The following is a 27,819-nucleotide window of genomic DNA, read 5'->3' as shown; positions in this document are numbered from 1 at the left end:
CATTATTACAGAAGTGTGTCTTCCACAGTTTCCACACCTTGTAAAACATGCTGCAATACTCAATTAAGCTTTTCCATATAGCAGCTACACTGTTTATCTCACGTCTACCGTTGTTCTTTACAATTATTGGCCACGGTTATCATTAGTTGTCAACAAAAGTTTATGTCGTACGTGAAGGAATTCCATAACCCAACGCGCGCCCCTGTGATTGCCCAGTGAGTGACTGAAATTTGACACAAATTTAATAGCATAATTACGGTGACCTGAATATTAGACAGTGGGGTCAAGGTTGTTGTCGTCACTGAAGAACTTTCATTGTTGTCTCTGAATAGTCCCGTACAGTTTTCTTTACTTAGAGATACGAAAATACGTTCTGTAGTCAAGTCAAAATCACACAGTGTCTCACAATCCCATTCGAGTCAAAGTGTCTGCAATTTTTTAGCCAAGGGTAGCGTAGCTGTAGTGCAAAATTTTAGTCATAAACGCACATTTTACAGATATTAAGGATGTCAAGTAGTAGTTCTCCGTACCAATGTACCGAAGTTCCAGGCCATTTTTTCATCGATGACGTTCTTTTCAACGAAATAACGACAAGAAAAGACTTAAGACGAATGGCAGAGACGTTCGAATGTAGGGCAGACGATGTGTTTGTCGTGACCTACCCAAGGTCAGGTAAGTGACATGTAATTATTGACCTATAAATTTATACATTTATTTCTTGGCATTTTAGACGAAATGAAAGAAACAGGAAAAAAAATTCTGCCAATTTGTGAAACTTGAGGCGTTGGTGTTGATAGAAGTCTATAGCTCCACTAATGCATGGCAGTAAAGTAGCGCTTGTCGGACAAACCTGTTGCTCTGAATAATTTCTCTGAGTAAAGACAGAGTTAGGGTGCCTTCAAAACCAGTGACGACTTTACCATTGGGTCAAGGTCAAAACTATGAGGTCATATGTTGTTTAAGGGTACTCGACCAATTGCCTTTCGCTGTTGTGTCATCTCCGATTACAACAATCGATCATCGAATCGATCAAGCTACTATGATACCATTGGTGCGGACCGTTTGATATTAAACACCTATTCCTGGTCATGAGGGCTATAGCGACCGTCTATTACCCCGAGGGGCTGTGTGTTACCAGAAACATAACGATAAACATAACGGTATAGCAATGTGTTTCTGGTGACACACGACCACGACGGGTAATATAAAAACGGGCGCTTGACTTGACTATACAGCTCCAAATCAATAGAATGATTCAATCCGCTTCTGTGCCCGTTCATTCTTAACCCGAGGCTATTGCCGGTTTCACCAACATAAATAAGTTCACAGAAATAACATTCTATTCCGTAAATCAAATTTATAGCTGTACAGTTCAGAGGTGATTGTAGACACTTTGTTTTAAATGACTTGCCTGTCAAATTAATACTAACATCTGGTGAAGTTGTACACCAAAAATGGCACTGACTGGGGATATTCAACAATCAGTTAGTAGCGCTTTGCAGGCAAATACTGGCAAATATCATATTTGGGTGTACTTTAATCTTTGAAGGAGGTGTCAAAAGAGCTGAAAAAGCAGTGGAGTGACAAGCCCCTGTGGGCCAAATATGCATCTATCAGAACCGAAAACTCGCCTTCTATGTATTTTTTCCTGGAAAGAACACCTGTCCACCTTTTTGGTATACTATAGACCACTTTCCAATCCCAATCATCAATGTTTGCGCGAACTCAGTCCGGATGACTTCAATTCATTCTGCTGAAATAGTCAACCGAATGGCCCGAATGCAATGCTCCCTTTGTGTCTTTCAGTTTTTCGGATTGACTAACAAACGGTAACATCAGATCACGAGCCAAGTGGTTCATTTAGTAAGGTCAGTTTGGTTCGAGTTAATTCTCTGTCACATACCTCGGTCATGCGAAAAGCAACCATGAGCAAGCCGACAGCCAATATAAAACCGCTTTCATTCTAAACCCGAATTAAAATGCGAAATGTCGGGGATAACATGTTACTGAAAATATATTTTTACTCGGCCTACGGACTAGAACATTGACTTTCGCCCATTTGCTCAAACATTTCTAATGCTGTGTTTAAATGTTGCCAGTTACGTAATAAATAGACATCGGAGTAAGTTTTATGTATGTGGTTTTCCCCTAAGATTTTTTTATTAGCATTTCCAGTTGATTATCAAGTGATAGTTACAATAGCATTCACTTAATGTCAGTACGCAAGATAACATTCCAACCTCAAAAGGTGATTATGGAGGTTGCTTACTTAATAATTAGGTCATGTAGCCATCTTTACACAAGCTACTACAAATATTGCTGCATGCTTTAAAGAGTTACAGGCGTGATACTCTATCATGCACTTACCTTTGGTCTTATTTCAGCCTAAAATGTAAACGGCCCCTTTGGTCGCTACGTGTACTTTGATTGCATTCGTATTCAAATACAATGACAAAGTTACCTTCATACGAACTTTGAACAATGTCAGCGGAGATCTTCGCCCTCGGGTGACTCCCTAAGATAAACCTTGAATAACTCATGAGTTCGACCTCAGATGATGTAAACATGTATTGAAGTTATGGCATGTCTAAGTCTGCTCAATAGCCGTATTGTGACGCACTTTCCATGAACAATGTGTCTAAGTTTACGAAGGTGAGCATACACCTTTTTATGTCAAGACACCGAAAGACGTTTTCACTATCTGGGGTCTAATAAAAATCAACACAAGAACTATTTTGTAACTGATAACATCAGCTTGTCTAAACGATTGCTTTGAAAAGAATCAACAGGAATCAAGTTAGTTGACACTAAACGCAAAGCTGGTTGGAAACAAGTTTAATTTTTGCAAGCAAAAACTGCGGAACAAAAGTGAGAATCGTGACAAATTACACACAAATCAACTATGGTAATTGGACCTGAATACTGACAAAAGAGAAATCATATGAAAAAATATAGCTGTGTCTTGTTTCTTGTTTCCAATTGTATGAATTCTATGAAGTGAATAACTGTGTATATCACCGTAATAAGTCAAAGCCGGGAATGCTATCGCTAATCATTTGAGTGACCGAGGTGTCGTATTTAGCTACAATGTTGTCATATCTACTTTTTGAAAGTCCTCACTAATCTCATGTTATGAAACTTGTTCAAAATCGAACTTTTCAACAATACAGGAACCTAAGCTTGATAGTTCACTTCAAACAAACATTTATGTAGTTGGGTTTCTTTTCAATCTACAGTCAGGCAGTGCAAATGAAGGTCCTGGGAACCCACTTTTTAGTTCCCCCTGTCCAAATCACCAGACATTTTCATACAAGTGTTTGTATACTCGAATTCCACTCGTCGAGCATCAAAATCATCCCTTGTGTTTAACTAGTTTCGGTTGTCCGCATGACTCTCAATGGCGAAGGGTGAATCCAAAATCCAATAACTGTTTTTGTTATTGTCATCAACAAAATCACTGATAAATGTCTGACTTGTGGCATCTTTCATCACCAAATCGTCGTATACTGGATTCAAGTTTGTCTGGTCATCCAGTTGGCTTGTAACGTTATCTTTTTCGGTCAACTTTCTGTTCCTGTTCCAGGTTATACACTGTCCGATGATGCAAATGAAGCCACCGAGAAAATGAAAGCCACCAAGTGCGTAAAACGAGTAGTCGTAATTACCGGTGACGTCATATATCCACCCTGCACAGAGAAGAAAATCGGGTAATTGTGAACCTGCTGCGCAGCGCTCTTGTTGGGACAATTCACCTGTGCATGTGAATCAATGAGTTTGTTTCAGCAATAGCCCCAACCAATTGGGTACCGGTATGCTTGAGATTTTAGTGCCCCGCTTATTATATAGCGTTTGTTCAATTTGCATAATTGTTTTCTTTCTCCAAAAGCATCCGAAAACAGAGTATATTTCAGATTTAACGACGTTCGCAAAATGGAAGATCGGGAACGAGGTCATAGCAGACGTCATACCCTCAATTAGGTAACAAATTAACAATTATAACAATCCTAATTTACTACAAAACTTAAATTAGCATGATTAAAAATAAATCTAGAGCTGTGCGTAGAAGTTTGTAAACTTTGTGCCCCACTCACTTATGGTCACATTTTATGCAAATATACTTAAATATACTTAAACAACATTGTTGAAGCCTTTGGTTGAATGAGTGTTGGATAGCAGTATTGTTTTAGCTTCTATTTCTATATTCTCATTTATTACACCTCACCTATAGTACTGATCTCGTGATTGGCTAAACTCTGCCACCTCAGCACCTGACATTCCAAAAAAGTGACATAACATCGTTCGATTTGCTATTGCCATTGACGCTTGCCCGTTCGAATGCCACTTAGAAGCGCGCACAAGCATCGTAGTATACAGGCGCCGAGAACTTTTGGACGAGATATTGAAAGTGCCTCATTCGAAAATTTGTGCATCGTTTCAGCCTGTCGTTCAATGAATTTAGTACAAATACTGGATTTTGTGAAAATTCAAATTTTCGGTGAATTAGAGTTAATACACATATAGGTCAAGCAATATCACGATTTGTTGCCTGCCCTTAGGCTGGTGATCCTGACAATAATATTAATGATATCCTCAATTGCGGCTTTGGGATCATCAATATAAATATCGGTCAGTATCACCATCCGTTTGGCAGGCAACAAATCGTCATACTGCCCTCACTGTTATGTGATAATGCTGCATTAAAATGTCTTGACTAAGTCTAGTAAGTAGTTTAATTGAGTACAAACCTGCCAGTGGCGGCCCTAAAAGGAAACCAATCCCTGATGGAAACATTAGTATTCCCAGAGCGACGATCATGTTGTTGGTTCCGACGTATTCCCTCGTGCAAACAGAAGGTATGGAGAGGTAGACTCCCGATCCCAAACCCATGACAAGGCTTAGTACAACAAAGCCACCATAGGTGTCCGCCAGTTGAGGTATGACAAAAGCGACTCCCACGGCAAGGGTGCTAAGGATGTATATGTTAGTGGCCGATATGAATCTATGTTGAACTAGGAAAGCGCCACCCGCTCTACTTACGATGCTCCCAATGCCAACAATAGAGACAAGCCAAGCAGTTTGCTGTAGAGTTCCTACTCCTTCCACCTTTGCACGGGCTTGCATATGTACCGATCCGCCGAACATTCCCAAAGCCACGAACCAGAAAGAGATGACGAGAATCGTGAATCTCAAATAGGTAAAGAACATGACATGCAGATAATAAGAACAATTACACCTTCGCTTAGATGTGTTGTTCTTGTCCTGCTTGCCACCACCATCTTTGCCGTCTGTCTCACTGGGTGTCTGACAGAGGTCATCACTCTCATTCCTTGTTCTACTGTTCCCTGTTAAAGGTCTCATTAGTGCACCACTGATGACCATATGAGCGCAAATGGCCGACAGAATAAGCATTGAGCCCCGCCATCCATATTTGTCAATGCTAGCCTGAATCAAGGGAGGCATTACAAACACACACACGCCGCTTCCAACCATCGCAATACCATTAACAAGTGAGTGCTTCTTAGGAAAATAAATTGCAAGCATTGTCAAATTTGGAGAAATGCACATCCCAAAGCCAGTCCCTGAAATAGAAGAGACAGAAATACAGAGAAACAATTTAGAAATGCAACGAATCCACCAAAAATTAATTTTTGCGATCTTTCTTAAGATGTCTGCAAGTTGAAATGCAAGCATCGCGGATCGATATCACTGTGACTGAAAAGTTATTCGTTTCTTCATATGGATGACGTTTACTTTATCATTCATCGGTGAAAAAAATTAAGAATTGACTTGAACTGTATTCATTCAGTGCAGTCTGGATTTCAAAAGTATTTTCGTTGCATTACACTGTGAGTAGTGATATTACTGAAGACGGAGAACAGCATACTTTCAACTTTAGGCGGGACCATCAACATATTCTATCAACATATTCTCTGTCGTCGCGTCACGAATATAAAACTTTTAACATGATCAAAACACACTCAAAAATGTTTTGCTGTTGTTACATGTTCTTGGGTGAAAATATTCTAACTTACACAGAGTACGAGCTTTGACAGTGGAGCATAAGAGAATTATATGGGATGGGAACCTCGTATACGTACCAACGAGGACGCCTATACTCCCATACAAGTAACCTATATTGGTTGCGAAGTAACTGATAAAGAATCCAGATGAAGCCAGCATTCCACTGAACATTACTGCAAAACGATGTCCGAACAATTTCGCGACGACTGCACCCAAAATTCCTAAATAACCAAAAGAACAAGAAAAAGAACAAATACTCAACAAATACGAAAGTATATCAAGCATATTACTCGGTCAAAGTCAAGATACAGTCTTGAAAGAAATAGGCTAAAGTGCTGAAAGTGATGACACAGCAACGACATTGGTCGTAGATTTTGCACCTGTATAAGAGGAAACAGCACTGAATGTTCTTACTGAGTGTGTAACCATGTGATCGGAGTATTGGCCAATTCTACATGCAATTTGTAAAAGAGGAGATACTTCACAACTGTAATGTCGGTGAAAAATTACCCCGTCGTTTTGCGAATTAATAATACAGGGAATATGGTTACTTGGCTTTTGTGTTTAAAGTTAACAAGTTTGTCTTCTGGACTGATGGAAAGAGATCGATATTATAATTTGCACTTTATGCGTTCTATCGTTACGATGACAATGGCATAACAAATAAGAAAAAAAGATAGTCACACAATGGCATAATAAATAAGAAAAAAGAATTTCACACCCGTAAAAAACATCATGGCTGATGCGATAGAAAAAGTCCATGATGTATCTTCAGCACTGGATCCAAAGTACCGTTTCATGTCAATATACAGAGGACTTAGAGACTGTACTAAACCACCGCTTATGAACTGGACGATGAACCCGGCCAGAACGACCATCCATCCCCAGCCGCCATCAGGTCCTGTCCGAATATGGTCAGTTGCCTTACCACTCATCTAAACCACAAACATTGAATAAAAACAGATTCAATGATTATCCGACAAATCAGTGGGTCAATAAAGTAGCAATCTTTTGGAATCTTTGAGTAGGAGTGCGTAAATCGTGAAAAAGTATGAGAAGGTAGCGAAGCAGAGTCGGGTGGTTAAAACAGGTAGGGATTTTGTACATGTAATTGCATAGACAGGAATATTGAAAAAAATTAACAACTAAACTATAAGAATCCCTCATTTTTATTTGCTGGAACCCAACAATGGATAAGAACATGGAACTGTCCACTCTGTAAAAGAAAGGCGTATAACATTGGCGTGGCCACAGCTGAAAAATTCTTCGGCTTTCTGATATCAAGTGCTTCATCGTCTTTCATGCAATCGAATATTGCAAGTACATGAACATTTTGGAATTTCCCAAACTAATCTCGGCGAAGGCACAAACCCTAACCTTTGCTCCAGCGTGGCACTGGGCTTTAGCAAAGATTGTGTATATTGTGTATGTCAGAGTAAAAATGACTCTGTATAAGTGTTAAATTTGTATTCTTAGGGACTGGTCAGTTTCTTAGGCCTAGGGGCAGTGGATCAATGGACACACACCTGTTTTTGATCTTGGCCATCGAGGTCACCATGTACTCATAGGTGGAGTGTGTTTTGAATCAGGACACTAGCTCACAATTGCAATAAAATCTGCCATATGAGTCCCGAATTGCATCATCAAGTTGCAGCCTTCAGCGCGCCCTTTGAGTAAGTAGCTTTAATATATCAGACAAATATATCAAAGATATCGGGATGTTTGCAAATGGAGAGACTGTTTTGCAAAACTTACTCATCATTATGAAATCTACAATCCATATACAAACAAGAGACAAATCTGATCCTTGACTGTTTTTTCTATGAGAGCTCGGCTGGAGAAAGCAACATAAACTAATTTTTCACAATATATTGATATTTTGATACAACGTATTTAACAAGGGATAAAATGACAAGATATTTTTCGTTCTAGTTGATGCACCTGAAAGGTTTCTTTTTCATGAGTACAATGATATTAACTAAGGCTGTTTTCTTTATAGCTGTATTTTACCTTAGCTTGAACGACAACAGGAAATGCCCTCTCAGACACTGTGCACATCAGATTTGAAAACAATTTATAAACCTAGCTCTCCGGGACTTCTCAAATGTTAAAGTTTATAAACCGGTCATTAACAAAGACAATAGGAATCAATATCATGGAAGCTAGATCAAGGACAACTTTTAATGTACGGTTCCAGAGATTGAAATAATGCAGTGTCACTAAATATTGACATATACATAAATTGTCATGAAAGAGCATCATCACTGAAAATAAACATACATAAATTATCATGAAAAGAAAGAGTTGAGCTGACCTTGAGTTAGTAATCCTTTAAAGGAGAGTAACTGTAATTCATGACAATACAACTTCTCTCATTATTGCTCTGTATTATCCGCGAGTCAACCATAGTGTCCTGTACTCTCCGAAGCTTTTCACACCCATTTTTGTCTGTGTAGGTACACCATGTAGGTGAAGGATTAAAGGTATGTTGCAATGCCCAGTGAAAAGCCGTTTGGAAAAACTAAAACAAATGCTGAGCCAAATCTCAATTATGAAAACAATCATATTTTCTTAGGCCTCCCTAGCTTAAAGAAGCAATTTAACCTCATGCATAATGATGCTTCCTAAAAGTGTTCAGAATGGGACAAGTATTGGTACAAGCAAATCTTTTAGGCTGAAAAATAGTACAGTGACAAGCTTCTCTAAAGATCAAATGTGCATCAAAAGGCGTAATCTTTTCTTGTACAGAACAACACCTTTTATAGGCCACTAATTAATCTCTTTCACCAATGTTTGCGTGAACTCAAGTCTGGATAACCTTAATCTATTCAGCGAGCGGTGAATGCTCCCACCGTTTCTTTTAAACTTTCTCAATGACTGTGACGAACAAACAGTAATATCAAATAACATGGTTGGCAATTTATGTAATAAGGTCAGTTTGGTTCTAGTCAAGTCTCCGTCGCAAAGCTCGGTAATATGTCAAGCACCATGAGCAAGCCGGCAGCCAACATGAAACCGTTTTCGTTGTGAGTCCGTATTAATTTGCTAAAAATTGGGGATAAATATGTTACCGAAAATATTTTTATTACTCGCCCTTCGCACTAGAACAATAGACATCCATGGGTAAGTTTTATGTATAGGCTTTTATCCCCGAGGTTTGTTTTTTTAGCATTGCCAGTTCATTAAAAATGATGAATAATACATGTCATTATCAAGTGAACATATTCTTACCTTTGTGTTCACCTAATGACAGCAAGATGACACTACAACTCAAAGAGTGATTTTCGGAAGTCTCTTACATCCTTAAAATAGCAACAGGTGATATAAAGCATCATGCACTCACCTCTGGTCTTGTGTTAGCCTAAAATGTAAACTGCCTTTGAGTCCCTGCGTGATTTACTTTGATTGCATTCGTATTCAAATATAGTAAACACGTTAGTTGCTTTCACTCGAGCTGTATACAATCTGAGTCGAGATCAGCTATTGAAGTTAGGGCCTGTCTAAGTCTGCTAAATTACCATATATCGTGGCGCACTGTCTATGGTCAATGTGTCTACGTTGACAAAGGTAAGCCGATAACTTTTAATGTTACGATTTCAAGACACGAAAACAGTGTACATCCGTTACGTGTGCCCCCCCCCCTCCCCCAATCCCCTTCATTAATTTCTTCAACCGATCTCCAACGCGAATCTTTTCGCCCTAACGAAATAACTCGGTGGCAGTTCATAAGGAAATTACCATTTGAATGACATACGTATTACGATAGTGCATATATTCATTGTATAGGCCTGCTGGCTGCCCAGTGTTTGCCCAGTGAGAGAAAGAACATTGACACAAATGTAATAGCATAATCAGGGTGACCTGAATGTTGGACAGTGAGGTCAAGGTTGTTGTCGTCACTGAAGAACTTTCATTGTTGTCTTTGAATAGGCCCGTACAGTTTTTTTTTACTCAGAGATAAGAAAATACGTTCTGCAGTAAAGTCACAATCACGGTGTCTCACAATCCCATTCGAGTCAAAGTGTCTGCAATTTTTTAGCCAAGGGTAGCGTAGCTGTAGTGCAAATTTTAGTCATAAACGCACATTTTACAGGATGTCAAGTAGTAGTTCTCCGTACCAATGTACCGAAGTTCCAGGCCATTCTTCCATCGACGACGTGTTCAATGAAATAACGACAAGGGAAGATTTAAGAAGAATGGCTGTATGGACGACTTTCGAAAAACATTCAAACAGGTTGCCATTAAAAACGTAACTTTTGTCAATTCAGTGGGTACTTGACGTATCTATTTTTCGTCACTCGTCGTATTCTGGCGAATCACGAAACGGAATGAGCATGTGGCGTGTTATTATAAACACCTATTGCCCGGTCATGAGGGCTATAGCGCCCGTCTATTACCCCGAGGGGCCGTGTGTTACCAGAAACACATCGCTAGTCCCCGAGGCCGTAGGCCGAGGGGTATAGCGATGTGTTTCTGGTAACACACGGCCACGAGGGGTAATAGACGGACGCTATTTAAATAATAACACATGAGAGCGAGGGCAATATCACGATAAATTGCCTGCCCAAGGGATGGTGGTCATGATCGAAATACTGATGATGCCCGAACCGTAGACGAGGGCATTATAAGTATTTCGATCATGACAACCAGCCCGAGGGCAGGCAAAAAATCGTGATATTTCCCAAGCTCTCATGTGTTATTATTTTTATTACACCGAACAAGCAAACATGCAAAGAAACAAAAACACAAAGACTTCTTCGAGTACAGTTCGCCTTCTGAGTCCGGACCTCAGCGTAAAATGTTGTCAGTGCCGAGTCTACGGTTGCCGCTAAAGTTTGCCGATCTCCTCGGTGGCGTATCCAAATTTGTTGCTTGCATAGTCGCTGAACACAGAAATTGCATTCCTTGTTGCCATTTTCGTTCGTTTGCTGTTTACTTGCAACAAAATATCGTCTAACCGTGCCGTTGGCAGCTCTGCATGACGTTTCGCAGCCATAAGTTGCCAACTGCAAAGTACAACAAGCGAACGACAATTTGTTTTGCGCAGAAAGGATGCGCAGTAAGTAAAATGACGTCATCCATGTAATATCAAATGCAGAGGGCATCATCAAGTTCGCAAGAGGGCATCATCATATTCGCAGAGGGCATCATCACGTTCTTTTATATGTCACGTGAGTCGTGTTTAACCAATGGCAGTGCACGCTGAATGAGTGAGGTGTAATAAAGCCCGAATAAAGACCAGGCTATAGGTGTTTTATAACACACCACATGCTCATGTTGTATTGTTATATAGTTTTGAATGTATTTTGATATTTTGTACCGCAACAATCCATCGTCACAAGTTTACTGGGCGATGTTTCCACAGCGGTTATTAGTTGTACGTGGTGCCACTTTCTTTCAAAAAATATTCTAAGCATACCTAGCGACATCCTTAGTTGCACTTAAATCTTTCCCGTCGATGTGCTGTTAAAGTTCCTACGCTGTTGAAATGTTGGAAAACTTGTTTAAGAGAATGTGTCGTCACCTATCCCGGACGCACATCACGTTCTAGTCACCCGCCATTGTTCCAAAGCTGCAGACGACACTACGGTCATGTGACCGGGTACTTTTCCAAATTTTCATCAGAACTATTTCCCTAGGGAAATAGCCTTTCAAAAAACACCCTCTGACGTCACTTTTGCCGATCCGATGGGGACTAGACGTATCTTTTTTCTCGTCACGTGACGTATTCTGGCCAATCGCGAGACGGAATGAGCAGGTGGCGTGTTATAATAAACACCTATTACCTGGTCACGAGGGCTATTACCCCGAAGGGCTGTGCCTTACAAGAAACATAACGATAAACATAACGATATAGCGACGTGTTTCTGGTAACACACGGCCACGAAGGGTGATATAAAAGCGGGCGCTATAGCCCTAATAAAGACTAGGTTATAGGTGTTATATAAACACGCCACACTACACGCTCATGTTGTATTATGTTATAGTTTTTGATGTGTTTTGATATTTTGCACCGTAACTATCCATTAGTTTACTTACCGATATTTCCACAGCGGTTACAGTAGTACATGGTAGCACTTTCTTCCAAAAAATATTCTAAGCATAACCGAGCGACATCCTTGGCTGCACTTGAATCTTTTTCGTAGATGAGCTGTTAAAGTTCCTACGCTGTTGGAATGGAAAATCTATCTATAGAGAGAGGCTCATCGCTCATCCCGGGCTCACATCACGTTCTAGTCACCTGCTATTGTTTCAAAGATGCAGACGACACTACGGTCACGTGGCTAGACACTTTTCGAAATTTGGTCAAAATCTATTTCCCTAGTGAAATACGTGTTCATAAAATACTCTCTGACGTCACTTTTACCGATTCAGTGGGGACTAGACGTATATATTTTCTCGTCACGTGACGCATTCTGGCGAATCGCTCTATGGAAGACTTTCGAAAAACATTAAAGAGGCACTCCCACTTGGTAACATTTTTAAAACACGTTAATTTTAATGCCAACGATCGATATTTGACATGGCGACTGCGCGCGGATCGCGAGATATCGATAAAAACATGTTAAAGTTTGACTTCCGGTGGCCCACCTGAATTCAGCTTCCGAACATAGAACGTTCGGCACTGGGGCCGCTATGGAGTACGAGTCTACGCTGACTCTGCTGTACGCCACAGCAGTACCACTCGCGTCGGTGAGCGGTAATGTCCCATGGGAGAAAGCCGAGTCCTACTGACTCGGCAAAAAAACGAAAAAAAACAAAGTTTGCTGATTCCACCAGAATTCGCATAAGTGACTAGCACAGATAGGTGCGGTTGATACATAGTATGCATAGTGGCCGCTGCGTGGTATGAGCGCACACGCGGCGGCCGCTATGTATCGGACCACGCGTAACTGTGTGGCAGACGACAAAATGTAGTCATCAGAGGCAACTAATATTTTACACTTAAAAACTGATATCTATGTGGTATTGTTTAAAAATTTGACTGACTGTGAATAATGAAAACGACAAAAACTAAGGAGAAGTTTAAAAAAAAGAATTACCAGAGGTAAAGGCTAATGATGTATATAAAGTAATCGCAGTAGGAGGTAAATTAATTGCGTCATTCGAACGTTTTTGGACTCTTTAGAATATCGTCAATCAGCACAACAACACACTTTCGGGGGATTTCGGGTCATAACCAGAAACGATCGTAGAACTTCGGGATGTGAAAAATACGCTCGGGAAATGGCATGTTTTTATCGATATATCGCGATCCGCGCAGAGTCGCCACGTCAAATATCGACCTTTGGCATTAAAAACATGTGTTTTAAAAATGTTACCAAGTGGGAGTGCCTCTTTAATACAGGTTGCCATGAAAAACAAATCCATCCAAGGATGGCGGGTAAAATAAAAGTAGCATTGCAAGCACACAAAAGTAAAAACTAAAATGCACCGACAGTTATATTCAGTCATCAATTTTCATCGCCAATCGGGAGCCCTATTTTTATAAATATAGCATTTTCACCAGATGTAAAAGCCCTGCTATGTTTAATATTTAGAAACAACGAAGTTTTTCTATTTAACATATCTTGTATAGTATACATGTATTACAGTAGTGCGTCTTCCACACTTTCCATTCCTTGTAAAACATGCTGCAATACTCAATTAAGCTTTTTCACATAGCAGCTACACTGTTTATCTCACGTCCACCGTTGTTCTTTTCAATTATGGGCCACGGTTATCATTAGTTGTCAACAAAAGTTTATGTCGTACATGAAGGAGTTCCATAACCAAACCCCAACATTGGATATTCCTCGGCTGCCTTTTTCAACTTCAAACAACGTCCAATACGTGATGACAACGTTCAAAGTACTACTAGACAAGGAAACAAACATTTACCTCCAAATACACCTAAATAAATGTCTTTATATGCTTATTTCAAGATTGATTCTGTCTGGCAAAGCTTGTTATGTGAAACACCTGTTAATTTCCAAATAAAAGCTGCATTTCAAGTGAATCTTACTGCATACAGGTAACTTCAGCTTTTCTCCTGAAGCTGAAGCTGTTTGCGTATAGTTACATTACAAAAATAATCGCAATCATACCAATCCATAATCCAATAACACTAGGTCAGAATTTGTAAGACAATAGCTGTAAACATAGACAAAAAACAGCACAGACAACAACAACTTCGTGCTTTATCGCTTTCCTCATTCGATTTTGCTATATCATATATAAAGATAACCATCATGCACAACACAAAGAAGACGGAATATTGAAATCGTGCGTGCGCTAAAAATGGTAAGGGAAAATTAAAAAAAAAGAGTATTATAATTAGTCTGAACAAAAAAGTAATTCAAAAGTCAGGGAGGAAAGAAATAATCCTCCTTAGTCAATCTTACAGCCCCCCTTCCAGTACCCCATTAGATGTATATCCCTAAGCGTCTCTTGTCAGGGACGACTACACAGTAGACGTGTCATCCTGGAATGATTAAAAGACGACAGGGCGAGAGTAAAACTTAAAAGGGAACTAAAATGAGCACATACATTTTGGAAGTTCATCACCGTGATCGTAACGAACAGAACATGTGTTATACCGCTCTGTTCTATTCTCGACAGGGACGACTTGGACCATAGAAATGGTAACACTTATCTTGAACGGGGGAGACACGGATCTTAACAACTCGGCACTGCAGCATGTCAGAGTGCCTATTTATGAAGTTTACGTCAAATCGTTACAGAGGTGAGAAAATGTCAGCTATTTATCTTCTCATGATCGTCTATATAGTACTTGGAAGACAATTGTCGGAACATAACTGTTTTCGCTTTGTTGTGCGCCTTTTATTAGAGGAATGCCGCAGATAAACGCAGTGTCTTGCAATCTGTTTTATACTGTCACCTACATACTCTCTTTCATTGCATTTAAAGGTCGCTATATCAAGTCTCAAGAATATGAGAAAATACTACGTTTTCTTATATTCAGTAGTTGTTTTGATTGCATTCTTAACAACGGCATTTTCCCCTCTTTCTTTTTCTGTATACAGCACGAAATATGTACTTTATTTCATGAATTCAGTGAGTCCTTTTCGATGCTTACCACTAAATGAAGAATTTATATAAAACGAATGTAATAATACTAAGTGATAGTGTAATCGTTTTTCGCCATTTAACATTGTACGTACGATGCTATCCTTTGCCAGTTCATGGATGCTAAATGGTTCTGTCATGTAAAATAAGTTTTCTTCAAGTTAAATAATGTTATTTTCACTTAGCCACGTCAAACCAAGCCTTCAGCTTCTCAATGAATTTTGTGTTGCGCTGTCTAACAATGATAAATCAAATGTCAGAGACAAAAATTCTTTGCGTTTTCATGGAAATTGATGTCATGATGTGGTCCGGTCAAGGTCGCGGACGGAAGTAAATGAAGCCACACTTGTCAAGAAGGAAATCCTTTGTTGCGTATTCAAGTACATGTAGTATCAAAGCACACTTTACTTTGACTTTAAAGCTAGCAAAAATCAGAAACGTCATCAGAGTTATGTGAGTGATCAGTGTGAATACAGTAATCACAATTAGTGTTCTTTTTATGACTATGTTGTTTTTGATCTCTTTGCATATCTATACAGATTCGCTTGGTTTGTTCTGGCCCTCATGAGGCTAACGAATTTCCTTCCCTCGTTTTTACAACGCATGTTGAGACTAACGACACTGGGCGAGCGATTGCGTGCAACAGACGGAGTAACGTATTTGAATTCGATGACGTCACAGCGAATCATCAAAACGCATTTGCAGCCCCAACTCTTTCCTAAGCAAGCGTTTCAAAAAAACTGCAAGGTGAGGAAAGTTAGGTAAAAGTAATTTCTGATCATACAAACTGAATTACAGAAAACAGTTTTTAGGTTCCTCTCGTCTCTGCATGTAGCCAAGATTATCAATACAGAGATGTTAAGGTAGACCGCGCCTCGGGGACAGAGATTTATACTCTCGAACTTTTTCAATTCTTTTCTGATCTACCACGTGTGGGGGTTCATTTTGAACACCTTTGAGTGAGAAAAACTTTCACCGTCTTTAAGTTGGAAATTTTATTTTCCTCTATGGAGTTAACATAGGAATGGCGGCCATTTGAATAATGATTCCGAATATCGGTAAATCTTGGGAAATTTGTTTCTAGTACCAAAATTTGTACGGTGACCTCCGACTTCGATTCTTGATTTTGAAAGTGAATGGTTGAAAGATTCCTTGAGGAAAATTTGACCGAAAGTTTAAGTCTTTCACTTTTTAGGCGCATACTACCTTAAATAATCAAACACGAGCCATTGACAAATAGTTTGCATTCCTTAATTTGGTTTAACTAGTTAATTAAGTTGGCTCAATATCTCGGTCGAGGGTTTGTCACAGGTCCTGCGGAAAATCGTTTCTAAAATCGTTTCTATCCATTACAGCTATCGAAAAGCCTCTATAAAACGGTCGTTAATTCATTTCTCGATCCACAAACAGATTGTCTACGTCCTCATTGACTTAGGGTATATTTGAATGCCGTGAATATCAGCTAGTGCATGTGGTGAATATCACCGCGTGTGGCCCTCTACGCGACGAACAAAGTTTGCTTAGTAATTACCCGTTCCTCTCGAAGCCGTTCTATGTGCTTGCACTATTGCTCGCACACAGGTGCACATTTTCATGCTGATGGCTATCAAAGTATAAACAGCTGACTTAATTGGTGGCAGTGCACTGCATCTGAGAATTGCGTTTCACAAGTTTTTCCGTTTACTTAATTTGTCAGCTTGCGTTGTTCAAATTATTCAAATGCTTATGATATAATAACGTTTCCATCTATTTAAAATTTAATTACACACTAAACCTGTTGAAGAGTCGAAAGTGCGGCAAAACATTGGCCTACACAATATCCTGTGCATTTTTCTGATGAACATAGCTAGACTTTATATGGTTAAACTATTTCTAAATTATGAAATTTCGTTTTGTCGACTGAGCAAAAGCTTGGTCGGAACCTATGGGAACAGAATGTCACGTGTGCAGCCCGATCACTGACATTACCAAAGGTTCGTAAAATCCCCGTCGCTGACTTTTTTCAGCTTGTGGTAGTAATTTACATTTCTCACACGCCATGTTATCGAAAGTAAGGAAGCGTACGCCCAGGAATGTCAAGTCTTGACATCTTTGCCATGATGACTGTCGCCTGTTAGTCCTCAAATGTCGCTTTTCACCTCTCATAACAAGAACTACTTTCGTAAATCCTAATGCAGTTGAATACGGCGATTGGTTTGATCATGTCCTTGAGTGGTGGAAGTTGAGAGAAGACGTGAACATGTGTTTTTTGAAGTATGAAGACATGAAAAGGGTAGGAAAGACGCGCTCGGTTTAATCGGTCGCAAAAGACGCTCAGTCGCTGCTCTTGCACCCACTGATGCTGTGATCATTGTTTTCGTACCATTAAATCATTCGATATCATGCTTACTCCTACAAATTTTAACTGTGCTGTGCTATTGTCCTGGAATGAAAAAATCTGTTATATTTACTTCGATTACGGTAACACGATGATCATGATACTGAAGACTGAAACCGATGTCCAATTGCATTTTGAACGTACAATGTGCATTTAATCATGCCTTAATCATACAAGAATAGACTAAAGAAGTGAAGATAACATACCGCCTCCAAAGACACCGATGAAAAGTTTCAATAAAAATCTTGCCCGATTACTGCTCAAGAAGTTTTGTGGGGTTTTTTATAAAATAGCCTTTCGTAATTTTAATGTTTTTAATATTTTCGTTTGTATTGTAGAATTTTACTTTTCCATTATAAAATTTAATAAAACCATGCTGTCCTTGACCTTTCGTAAATATATGTAGGACATCCGTGGAGCAATTAACAAGCTAGCGAATTTCCTAGGAAAGGACTTATCAGAGGAAACCGTGCAGAAGATCATGGATCACTGTAGTTTCAACGCCATGAGAGACAATCTGAACGTCAACATGAAAGGGCATGGCTTCTACTACAGGGAAAAGGGAGCCTTCATCAGGAGAGGTGTGTAAACGTGGCACGAAACGCGCCCTCTTGTGTTGAAATAAGATATGGTATTAAAACCAGGAATCACACATTTTTCAAGGCAGGGCTTAATTTGTAAGGAAAAAAGTGTTGCATATTGTATGGAGATAGATTCAGTCAAAATTGGCATATTTGCTGTGAGAAGACAAAAATAAATCCATGGCAGACTACGGCGACAGGATTGCATCGCTCTTTTTAAAATATCGGTTAAAGTTGATTCGCTTTTTGTTTGTTAGAAGTTAACGCTTTTTTCCGCGTCTTCTTAAATTGAGCCATACCCCAATTTCAAACGCATATATTATGTATTCACGTGCCCCGATTGGACACCCATTAATTCACTGATTTAGCACACAGTAAGTAAGGCTACCCACAATGCTCCGTGATCTGAACATACGGAGATCACTCACTGAGCTGAAGCGAATTTCTTCTGTACAGAGAACAACTCGGTCCATATTTCAAAATACTGGCAACACAGTTCTGATCATCATATTTTTCTGATTTCTCACTGTGAATAATGAGAAGATCAACCCTTTTCCGCGGAGGAGATAGCAATTTTGTAATTTTGTCGACATTGATTTTTGACAGCCATACACAATATTTTAAAGGAAACTAAGGGAATAAGTTGCATCTGTGTTGGCAAAAGAAAGGGTTTGATTTCTTTAATGGTCGTAACAAAGGAAATTTGCATGTCTGACAGGTGGTATGATGAGACCATCTTAGTTCGGCTGACTCGCAGCGTGTTTGCAACGTTATATCTGATTGGTCGATTGTCACTATTCACAGCCACTTAGGAAGTCTATTTGTATTTTTTTCATTATATTGGTAAGATTCAGCCACCCAATTGGATAACAGCTTCGAAATCGCTGCGAGTCGGCCCTCTTAGTTGCTGATAACTTTATCTTGACAAGTGTGCAATTTTAGCACCTCCACACATCGACTTCTCATTCAATTTACCCTTGAATTTTAAGCATAATCAATAATTTGGAACATAGTTTTAACAAATAATCCTGAACTTAAATTGTAAGTTAAAAATTGTTGAGAAACTGATATTGAAAAAGCCTTTAGCAAAAAATGTCTGAGTGAACAAATCAAGGGGAACTGAGGGTAGCCTCACTTACTGTGTAGTAGGGACATCTAGTGGGTTCGTCGATTCGGTTGAAAACATTTTACATCAATAGAGCTGTTCTTTCTAGATTGGTTGATCTCTCAAGACTGAATTATTATTCTTCGTTGAACTAGGTGTTGTAGGAGACTGGCAGAACCACTTCACTGTCGCCCAGAATGAAGAATTTGACGCCCTCTACGCTAAAAGTATGGCAGGTACAGGCTTGACGTTTGAATCGTAACTCGTTTAAGGACTCTTTCCAACGTATAGGAATTGTATTTCAAGTACTCGCAGCACGGAAAGAGAAAGACTTTTTGACCTGTGGCAGTCTTGAACTTTGGAACATACAAATTTCCATGACTGGCATTACAGGTGTTTGATGAAATTCGATGAAAAACGTCAGTCAAATAAGGGGGTGCGAGGCCATTCAATGATTTGAATGTCAATAACGCGGTGAAATAGACAATACGTAGGTCAATCGGCAACCAGTGCAAAGTTAAAAAGATAGTTCGTGAGGGAACACTCATGTCAACCCCTAAAATTACTCTTCCAGCCCTCTTCTAGAGTTTGTAAATACGGTGAAGATTTGACTTCGAAGTATTGCCCCAAACAGTGCAACAATAATCAATCAAAGAAAGGAACAGTGCATTGTACACAACCAAAAGTGTACTCGTAGTGGTAATTGGACGTACTTTTCAAAGGATACCAATTCTGATAGAAAGTTTCTTACACAGGTAATCAACGTGAACATCCCAACTTAAAGTTGAATCAATTGAAACGCCTAAGAGGACGTGAGAAGAGACATTAGAGATAATTGTTTCGTGAATTGTGACACAAATAGAGGCCTCAGTGTTAGTAATATGTGTAATTTTAGGGCAAGAAGCAATAACCATACTTTTAGTTTTCTCCGTGTTGACTACCATATCATTATTAGAAACCCACGATGAGATTGGGACAACATTATCGTTCATACGAGAAGTAATTTTATCGACGTTATTACCTGAAACACACAAAGTCTGGTCGTCAGCGAACATATTTAACTCACCCGTATTAAGGCAATTGCAAAGGGGAAGGTCGTTGATGAAAATCAAAAACAGTAGGGGGCCGAGAATAGACCCTTGAGGGACGCCACTCACAATTGGCAAGACCTCCGACTTACATCCAAGATACTGAACAAGCTGAGTTCTGTCTGCCAGGTAAGAGCGAAATCAGCGGAGAGATGACCCGGAAACACCATAAATAGCAAGTTTATCTATGAGAATATCATGGTCAACCAGATCAAAGGCCTTACGTAGATCCAAAAACAATAAACCATTGAAGAGACCAGAATCAATGTTCGAAAATAGATGATCCGTCAGTTTAATCAGAGCAGTGTGACATGAGTGATCTTCTCTGAATCCAGATTGGGACTCAACAATCAAATGATTCATATGCAAATCCTTAAAAAGGCTAATATACACATGCTTTTCCATGATTTTAGAGAGGAAGGGCAAAATAGAAATTGGCCTATATTTGTTCACATCGCTTTTCGAACCACCCTAGTGAATGGGAACAACACGGGCACATTTATAACAAGTAGGGAAGACCCCATTTGTTTTTGACATATTAAAAATACTAGTAACACAATCGGCAATACACGCTGCACCAATCTTCAGAAATTACGAGGAGAGCTTATCATTACCAGGAGACTTCTTTTCATAGAGCAAAGAAAGATGCCTTTTTTACAAAGTCAACAGTGACATGGTACAGTAGAGAGTCGACTGTCAGCTAACGAGAACAGAACAGCGACGCACAAGTGAAGGTTGAGATGTCGCCATCTCTTCGCCTAATTTTAATCAGAATTGTGTCTGGAAGGTCGTGTTTATCCCTCAGAAGGCCCCTCAAGCACTGAATGAGCTGACTTAACCGGCATGCCTGAGTAACGGCAGGTCTGACACACAACGAAATTAGCAGAATTTGTAGTCGAAACTGAGCGAATTTGTTTTGGCGGGAAAGCAAAACAGAACTGCACCCTGTATTTTTACACAAAGAGCACTCCATACACTTTATGTGAACCCAATCCTGAAACATTGTTCAAGTTTTATCGTTAGGAGCTACAGTTCACTATGGCACTGCTAATGTCACCTTTGTATGTTTCATATATCACAGGAAGTCGTCAGTGACGACTACACATGTTCAAAATGTAAATGAGTGTACAGTGTACATGCGTATAGCGTCGTACTGATGCCAAGCCTCAAAGACATTCGGTAATGTATGCTTCAGTAATGACTCAAGATGAACATATTGCAAAAATAGCGGCCTTACAAACGATAGAATTAAATTTTTTAATGTCTAAAATTTTTATCATAAAAAAATATTTTAAGAAACTTGTCCGAAACATCCTGTTCCGAAAAGCAGAATTTGTATTCGAAAGATTGAAAATGTGCTCTCTTGCAGAAGGAAATCATACAGCTGCATCATTTAATATACTGTTCTCAGCTTTTCGCTAAACATTTTACATGATTTTTCTGCGATTCAGGAATGCCAGTGACTTTCCCTCCTAAGATTTTAATTTTTTTTAATCTATTTGTTTGGTTTTCTTGTCTTTTTGTTTGTTTTAATGTTTATTTATTAATTATTTATTAATTTCATTTGTTATTTTTATATAGTCGGTTGGTCATAAATTATAAAATACGGTTAACTTCCTCAGGCACAAATCGAAAGACTGATTTCCAGGGATGACCAGCAAAGTGCGCCAGCATGATTTTTATTTCAACTTTCATAATTTAGAGTTGTTTCACACTAGATGCTGTAGATGTATAGTTTTTGAGAACAACCTTTGATATGACGACCCTCGAGAAAACGGCTCTACGGCCTACGTAGATAGTGAGTTCTTTGTAGTGTATCTGCCACAAGGTCAATTAAGCATTGCATTGCGACCTACTTTGGATGAACTGTTATGTAAGACATTTTGATCGTTCATATGAGTATGATCGTCTCACACAGCTTCCCAAAGCGCAATACCAGCTGAAATCACTTCAGAAGTTGCTATTTTGGATTACTGCCGTCACTCCGTCACTGAACAGTAATTGATATTTCCATTGACATATTAAAGCCACCATGGATGCGAATGTGTAATAAAGCGTGAGCGATCGTAAAATGTCTTCAGTTTCCAAGACTGTTCTTTGAATAAGACCCAGTGAAGACTGCAAAGTGTATAACACCGTCATAAGTGTCGAAAATTGCATGTAAATTCAAAAGTTTTAATATCATTTTAGATTTCCCGCCATTTTCAAAAATTAATCACGTGACAGGAAAATTAATGATTAAAATAACAAAATATCAGCCATCGTGTGTTGTGCATTCAAGTAAATGGCATCATGCTTGTTTCTTTGATGATCACAATGTGTATGTGCAGGAAATACCGCATTTTGTGTACTTTTGCGTGGGGCGCCATTTTCCGAGTGCGTCATCCGTTTATTATTAAACCTGTTAAAACGAGTAGGCATGGTCCAAGTCAACCAGCAGTGATAATTTTGTACATGCCCTTCGGTTAGCACATTTACACGAACCAACTTCGATTGAAAATAAAATAGTGAAATACATACGATTCGCAGCTATCGTGGCTAATTAAGTATCTAGTCGTTCTTTTAACGTGATAAAGTGTTTGCTATACACAATATAAATCTTCATTTCAAACATGAATATACTGATTCAATATAGAATATTAATATATTTTGACCTTTTTCGATTATTTATGCACAACATGAAAATTGATCCAACTTTCACTCACAGTGACAGAAAAGCAAGGGTACGGATCTACATGCGCTCATCGTGTTTTTGTTCCCCAAAAGTATTTTGACCGACAACAACAAGCGACGGGTAGAGATCGGACTAACCATAGCATCATGGTAAGAAATGAAAAGAAAATGCTAGGCCAAAAAAAATGATTTGTTTCTGGTCATCGCGCGCATCATTTCAAAGTGTGCGCGTCAACTCATTTTTTTCCTGTTTTTCATTTGCCCCTATGGAAAAAAGATAAAAATGTATCAAATTCCACCAAAAATTTAAAAAGATGAAAAAAATCACGTCGCCGCATCATTTTTGCCACATGTCAATGACCAGAAACAAGCTTATTATTTTTTTTTTTGGCCCTAGAGAGGGATTTTTGTATTTCGTCGACTCTTACACAAAGACGTTAAGAGTCGTCAAGCTGACTTGTCGTAAGGTTAAGGATTACAAATAATGAACATTACAATACCTCGTTTTTTCATCTTCCAAGAGCATTTTCAGAAACTTCAAAAAGAAAATTGAAAGTAGTTCAACAGTTGAAAAATCTACACACAATATACTATGACTTCTTATTTGGGTGGCTTTGATGGGATTAGGAGGAGGTTTCTTTTAATATACTAGGATGCATGTGTATCCTCACCAAGAGATGAGACCATTTTACAATTTTTTCTGCATATTTCTGGTCGATCTTTGGGTGAAATCTCATCAAAAGGAGTATGAAACAGAAAAGATAGGTACATATCTATTTCAACACAGTGCTGTTCATTAATTGTGGCGTTAAAATATCTAGAAACATAAAGTATCAAAAACTTAAATCGTTTATAATTCTGCACAAACTTTCCTTGAAGTTACCATCGTTGATGTTTGAACCTAATACAATGATTGGTAAAATACCAATACGTAACGTTGTAATAATTAATCTCTATTATTATTAATGATATAACAAGACTAATTTGGGATAATTTGATATCGTATGAACGTTTTCTTAATGTAAGCTCATCTCCTTTTCTTCATGCGGTACACTTGATTTTCCGAGTAATTTGTAATATTGCAACTTTAAGCTATAGGGCACCTAACAATTTTGATAAATTTGAACTATCATAAGATCCCGTTCTCCCAAATTTGTTCCAGTCGTGTTACATGTACACAGTGAATGTCCCAGGGCTTTCTTCCACTGTATCACGATTGCCGCTGAAGTAACTGTATCATTATTGCAAGTCAAATCTTATTAAAAGCAGGTGCGAAGATGCCATTTCGACTTTTGCTTGATCATTGCTGTTGTCAAGTCGTCGGCTGGTAGTAGCGAGTGGACTGTCTGCTAACGAGAGCAGCAACGCACAAGTGAAGGTGGAGATGCCGCCATCTCTTCACCTAATTTTAATCAGAATGGTGTCTTGGAGGTCGTGTTTATCTCTCAGAAAACCCCATCGAACGGGCTAACTTAACCGGCATGCTTGAGGAACGGGTAAGTCTGACATACAACGAAATTAGCAGAATTTTTAGTCAAAACTGAGCGAATTTGTTTGGCGGGAAATCAGAAGAAAACCACACCCTGTATTTTAACACAAGGAGCAACCCATACATTTTATGTGAACCCAATCCTGAAACATTGTTCATGTTTTATCGTTCTATTGCGTAGGGGCTAAAGTAATGTAAATGAGTGGCTATAAAATTATAGTGTACATGCGTATACCAAGATACTATTTCGAAGTTTCAAAGAAATTCGGTGATGAATGCTTCAGTAATGACTCAAGATGAACACATTGCAAAAATAGCCACCTTACAGACGATATAATTTTGAAATGTTTTAATTTTTTATCATAAAAAAGACTTTTAGGACGCTTACTTTGATTGTTTAATCTGTTTTCAGAAACTTATTTTAGACTAGTAGAGGGGGATGAGAAATCTATATTAGCAACCTTAATGCTACTTTGATAGAGGCGTTATCTCAAACTTGTTCGAAACATCCTGTCCCGAAAAACAAAATCTATATTTGGGAGATGGAAAATATGCTGGAGAAGGAGAGCATACAGTATCATTTAATTTTATATATTGTTCTCAGCTTTTCGCTTAAAAGTTTTACATTTTTCTGCGGTTTAGGAATGCCGATGATTTTCCCTCCTAAGATTTTCTTTAAGTGACGTTTAAAAATGTGTTTATTTACTTATTTATTTATTATTTACTTAGTTAATTAAGTAGTATTTTCTTTGTTTGTTTTTTATTTATTTATTTATTTTATTTGTTATTTTTATACAGTCGGTTGGTCATAAATTATAAAATACGGTCAACTTCCTCAGGCACAAATCTAAAGACTGGTTTCAAGGGATGACCAGCAAAGTGCGCCAGCATTTTTGTTTCATCTTTCATAATTTAGAGTTGTTTCACACTAGATGCTGTAGATGTATAGTTTTGGGAACAACCTTTGATTTGACATGCCTTTCTTCAGACCCTCGAGAAAAACGGCTCTACGGCCTACGTAAATAATGAGTTCTTTGTAGTGTATCTGCCACAAGGTCAATTAAACATTGCATTGCGACCTACTTTGGATGAACTGTTATGTAAGAGATTTTGATCGTTCATATGAGTATGATCGCCTCACACAGCTTCCCAAAGCGCAATACCAGCTGAATTCACTTCAAAAGTTGCTATTTTGGATTACTGTCGTCACTTCGTCATGCTAATCCTCTTTTCAAAACATTAATTGATATTTCTATTAACATATTAAAGCCACCATAGCTGAAAATGTGTAATAAAGCCATCTCAAAATATCCTCAGTTTTCCAAGACTTTTTTTTGAATAAGTCCCAGTGAAGACTGAAAAATGTGAATAACACTGTCATGAGTGTCGAAGTGTCATGTAAATTGAAAAGTTTTGATATCATTTTAGATTTCCCGCCATTTTCAAAAACTAATTATGTGACCGAGAAAATAATTATTACAATAACAAAATATCAGCAATCGCGTGTTGTGCATTCAAGTAAATGATATCATGCTTGTGTTGGATGATAACAATGTGTATGAGCAGGAAATACCGCATTTTTTGTACTTCTGCGTGGGGCGCCATTTTACGAGGGCGTCGTCCGTTTATTATTAAACCTGTTAAAATGAGTACGCATGTTCCAAATCAGCGAGCAGTGATAATTCTATACACGTCCTTCAGTTAGCACATGTACATGAACCAACTTTGGTTTGAAAATAAAGTCGTGAAAATATTCATGCAATTCGCAGCTATTGTCGCTATGAAGTATATGGTCGTTCTTTTAACGTGATAAAGTGTTTCTATACTCAATGTCAATATTCATTTCAAACATTAATATACTGATTCAATATACAAAATAAATATATCTTGACCTTCTTTCAATTATTTATGCATTACATTAAAATTGATCGAACTTTCACATACAGTGAAAGAAAAGCAAGGTTATGGATCCACATGTGCTCATCGTGTTTTTGTTTCCCCAAGCACGGCAATCAAAAAGGTGAAGATTTGTCGGTAAAAATTGTGAATTCAAGTTTTCGCGCATGCAGATTTACACGCCTGCTATCACCCAAGAGCATTACATAGAGAATGAAAGCTACTATTACACATTTAAAATGTTCGGTTGTCGATGTCCACAGTAAGAAAGTATCCCTTGAACACATTAAACGTAAATTTCTTAATACTAGTGATTTTAATAATTCTGTCACATTCTTCGTTTATATCGGAATTGTTTAGACTTGCAAATAGCTTCGCTGTATAGCCAAGAACGGAGACTTTGATAATCTGTACAGAAAGAGGATGGCAAATGAGGGTTTGATACCGTCACCATTCCAACGTTCGAATGGTGACGAAATTTTCGTCAGCATTTTTCCATGTCATGAATAACCGCAGAGAGTTTTCCTCTCCATGTTTATATCAGGAGATAGTTCAGACAATTGCGATAGGAGTCAGACGCTGGTTACCATAGCAACGACGTTGCCATGAAATAACCTGCAGCTTCAGATAGCCTTGTAAGTTTTCGAGGCTGCCATATCACCTTCAGAACCAAACACGTTCAAAGCATCGGCAGTGGTACCGCTGATATGATAAAGCAATGTTCGACTTTACCCTGAAAATCTTGTAACTTGCAGCCGATGCCAAACCCGCGGTGGTGTTCGACTTTGTTGCTAATAATAACGTTGCAGTAAGTAATAATAACACGGTAACATTTTTACATTTGTGCAAAGGTCATGTGTTTGAACCCTAGCGGAAAATATCGACATACTTTGTGGAAGAACAAGAAACTGTAAGCTGACACTCAAGGTAAATGATTAAAAATCAACAAAAGTAATCTGCTGATGCTTTTACATGGAAGAAGACCTTTCGGTATAGCAGCGTAAAGAACGCATGCGCATTAGCAGTTAATGCTTGCCAAACAAGGGAACGTGGATAATGAGACATGAGCAGGACAATCAAAAATCGTTATGTTTGATACCTCCCTCTGACTAAACCAACGTGTAGAAGTAAATTACGATTTGAACTTCCCACAAACACGAATCATTAAAGTGCTGGAAAAGCGTGTCTTTTTTACGATGCTGTCACGGGAGCTTCAATGTACATGTCCCATTGTTTTAACATCTTTTGATAGTTTCTTTGATCTGCAAAGTAGTTTTACCAACTGCAACGACCGCTTATGCTCTCCTAACCTTTCCGTCTTTGAGTTAAACTAGGGTAGGGGATTATACACCGATGTACAAGATTTTCAAAAATCCTCAGAAATCAGTGCGGGGGCTTCTTAAACCAGCAGGGGCTTCTACTCGGACGAGTACTGTAAATGATTTCAATAGACTAATGAAAATCAAAACCTTCCGACAGGTTTTGAGTGGAAAAAAACATTTCTAAACAGTATTCTATAA

General features: G+C 38.7%; 3 protein-coding genes across 5 annotated transcripts; 2 read left to right on the top strand and 1 right to left on the bottom strand.

Moving 5' to 3' along the window:
- The first annotated feature begins 391 nt into the window (after positions 1–391).
- Positions 392–15,870, top strand: LOC139136921 (sulfotransferase 1 family member D1-like). Its single transcript, XM_070704778.1, has 3 exons — positions 392–672; positions 14,623–14,746; positions 15,630–15,870. Exons 1-3 carry the CDS (start codon positions 507–509, stop codon positions 15,853–15,855), a joined length of 516 nt encoding a protein of 171 aa, XP_070560879.1. The 5' UTR covers positions 392–506; the 3' UTR covers positions 15,856–15,870.
- On the bottom strand, positions 2,821–9,738 carry LOC139136919 (monocarboxylate transporter 12-like). 3 transcript variants are annotated; one of them, XM_070704774.1, is made up of 5 exons: positions 9,365–9,669; positions 6,743–6,956; positions 6,099–6,242; positions 4,746–5,579; positions 2,821–3,686 (listed from the first exon to the last, which is right to left on the bottom strand). In XM_070704774.1, exons 2-5 carry the CDS (start codon positions 6,954–6,956, stop codon positions 3,370–3,372), a joined length of 1,509 nt encoding a protein of 502 aa, XP_070560875.1. In that variant the 5' UTR covers positions 9,365–9,669; the 3' UTR covers positions 2,821–3,369. The 3 variants fall into 3 exon arrangements, with proteins under 3 accessions (XP_070560875.1, XP_070560876.1, XP_070560877.1); XM_070704775.1 differs by having other exon boundaries at positions 9,253–9,396; XM_070704776.1 differs by lacking the exon at positions 6,743–6,956 and having other exon boundaries at positions 9,365–9,738.
- Positions 15,871–16,076: 206 nt separating the features above from the next.
- LOC139136918 (sulfotransferase 1B1-like) lies at positions 16,077–19,898 on the top strand. Its single transcript, XM_070704773.1, has 3 exons — positions 16,077–17,362; positions 17,874–18,048; positions 19,309–19,898. Exons 1-3 carry the CDS (start codon positions 17,330–17,332, stop codon positions 19,413–19,415), a joined length of 315 nt encoding a protein of 104 aa, XP_070560874.1. The 5' UTR covers positions 16,077–17,329; the 3' UTR covers positions 19,416–19,898.
- Positions 19,899–27,819: the final 7,921 nt, after the last annotated feature.

Source organism: Ptychodera flava, chromosome 7 (genome assembly GCF_041260155.1).
Source record: "Ptychodera flava strain L36383 chromosome 7, AS_Pfla_20210202, whole genome shotgun sequence".
Taxonomy (NCBI): Eukaryota; Metazoa; Hemichordata; class Enteropneusta; family Ptychoderidae; genus Ptychodera; species Ptychodera flava.
Note: the sequence above shows the minus strand (reverse complement) of the source record. Positions and strands in the feature narration are given on the sequence as shown.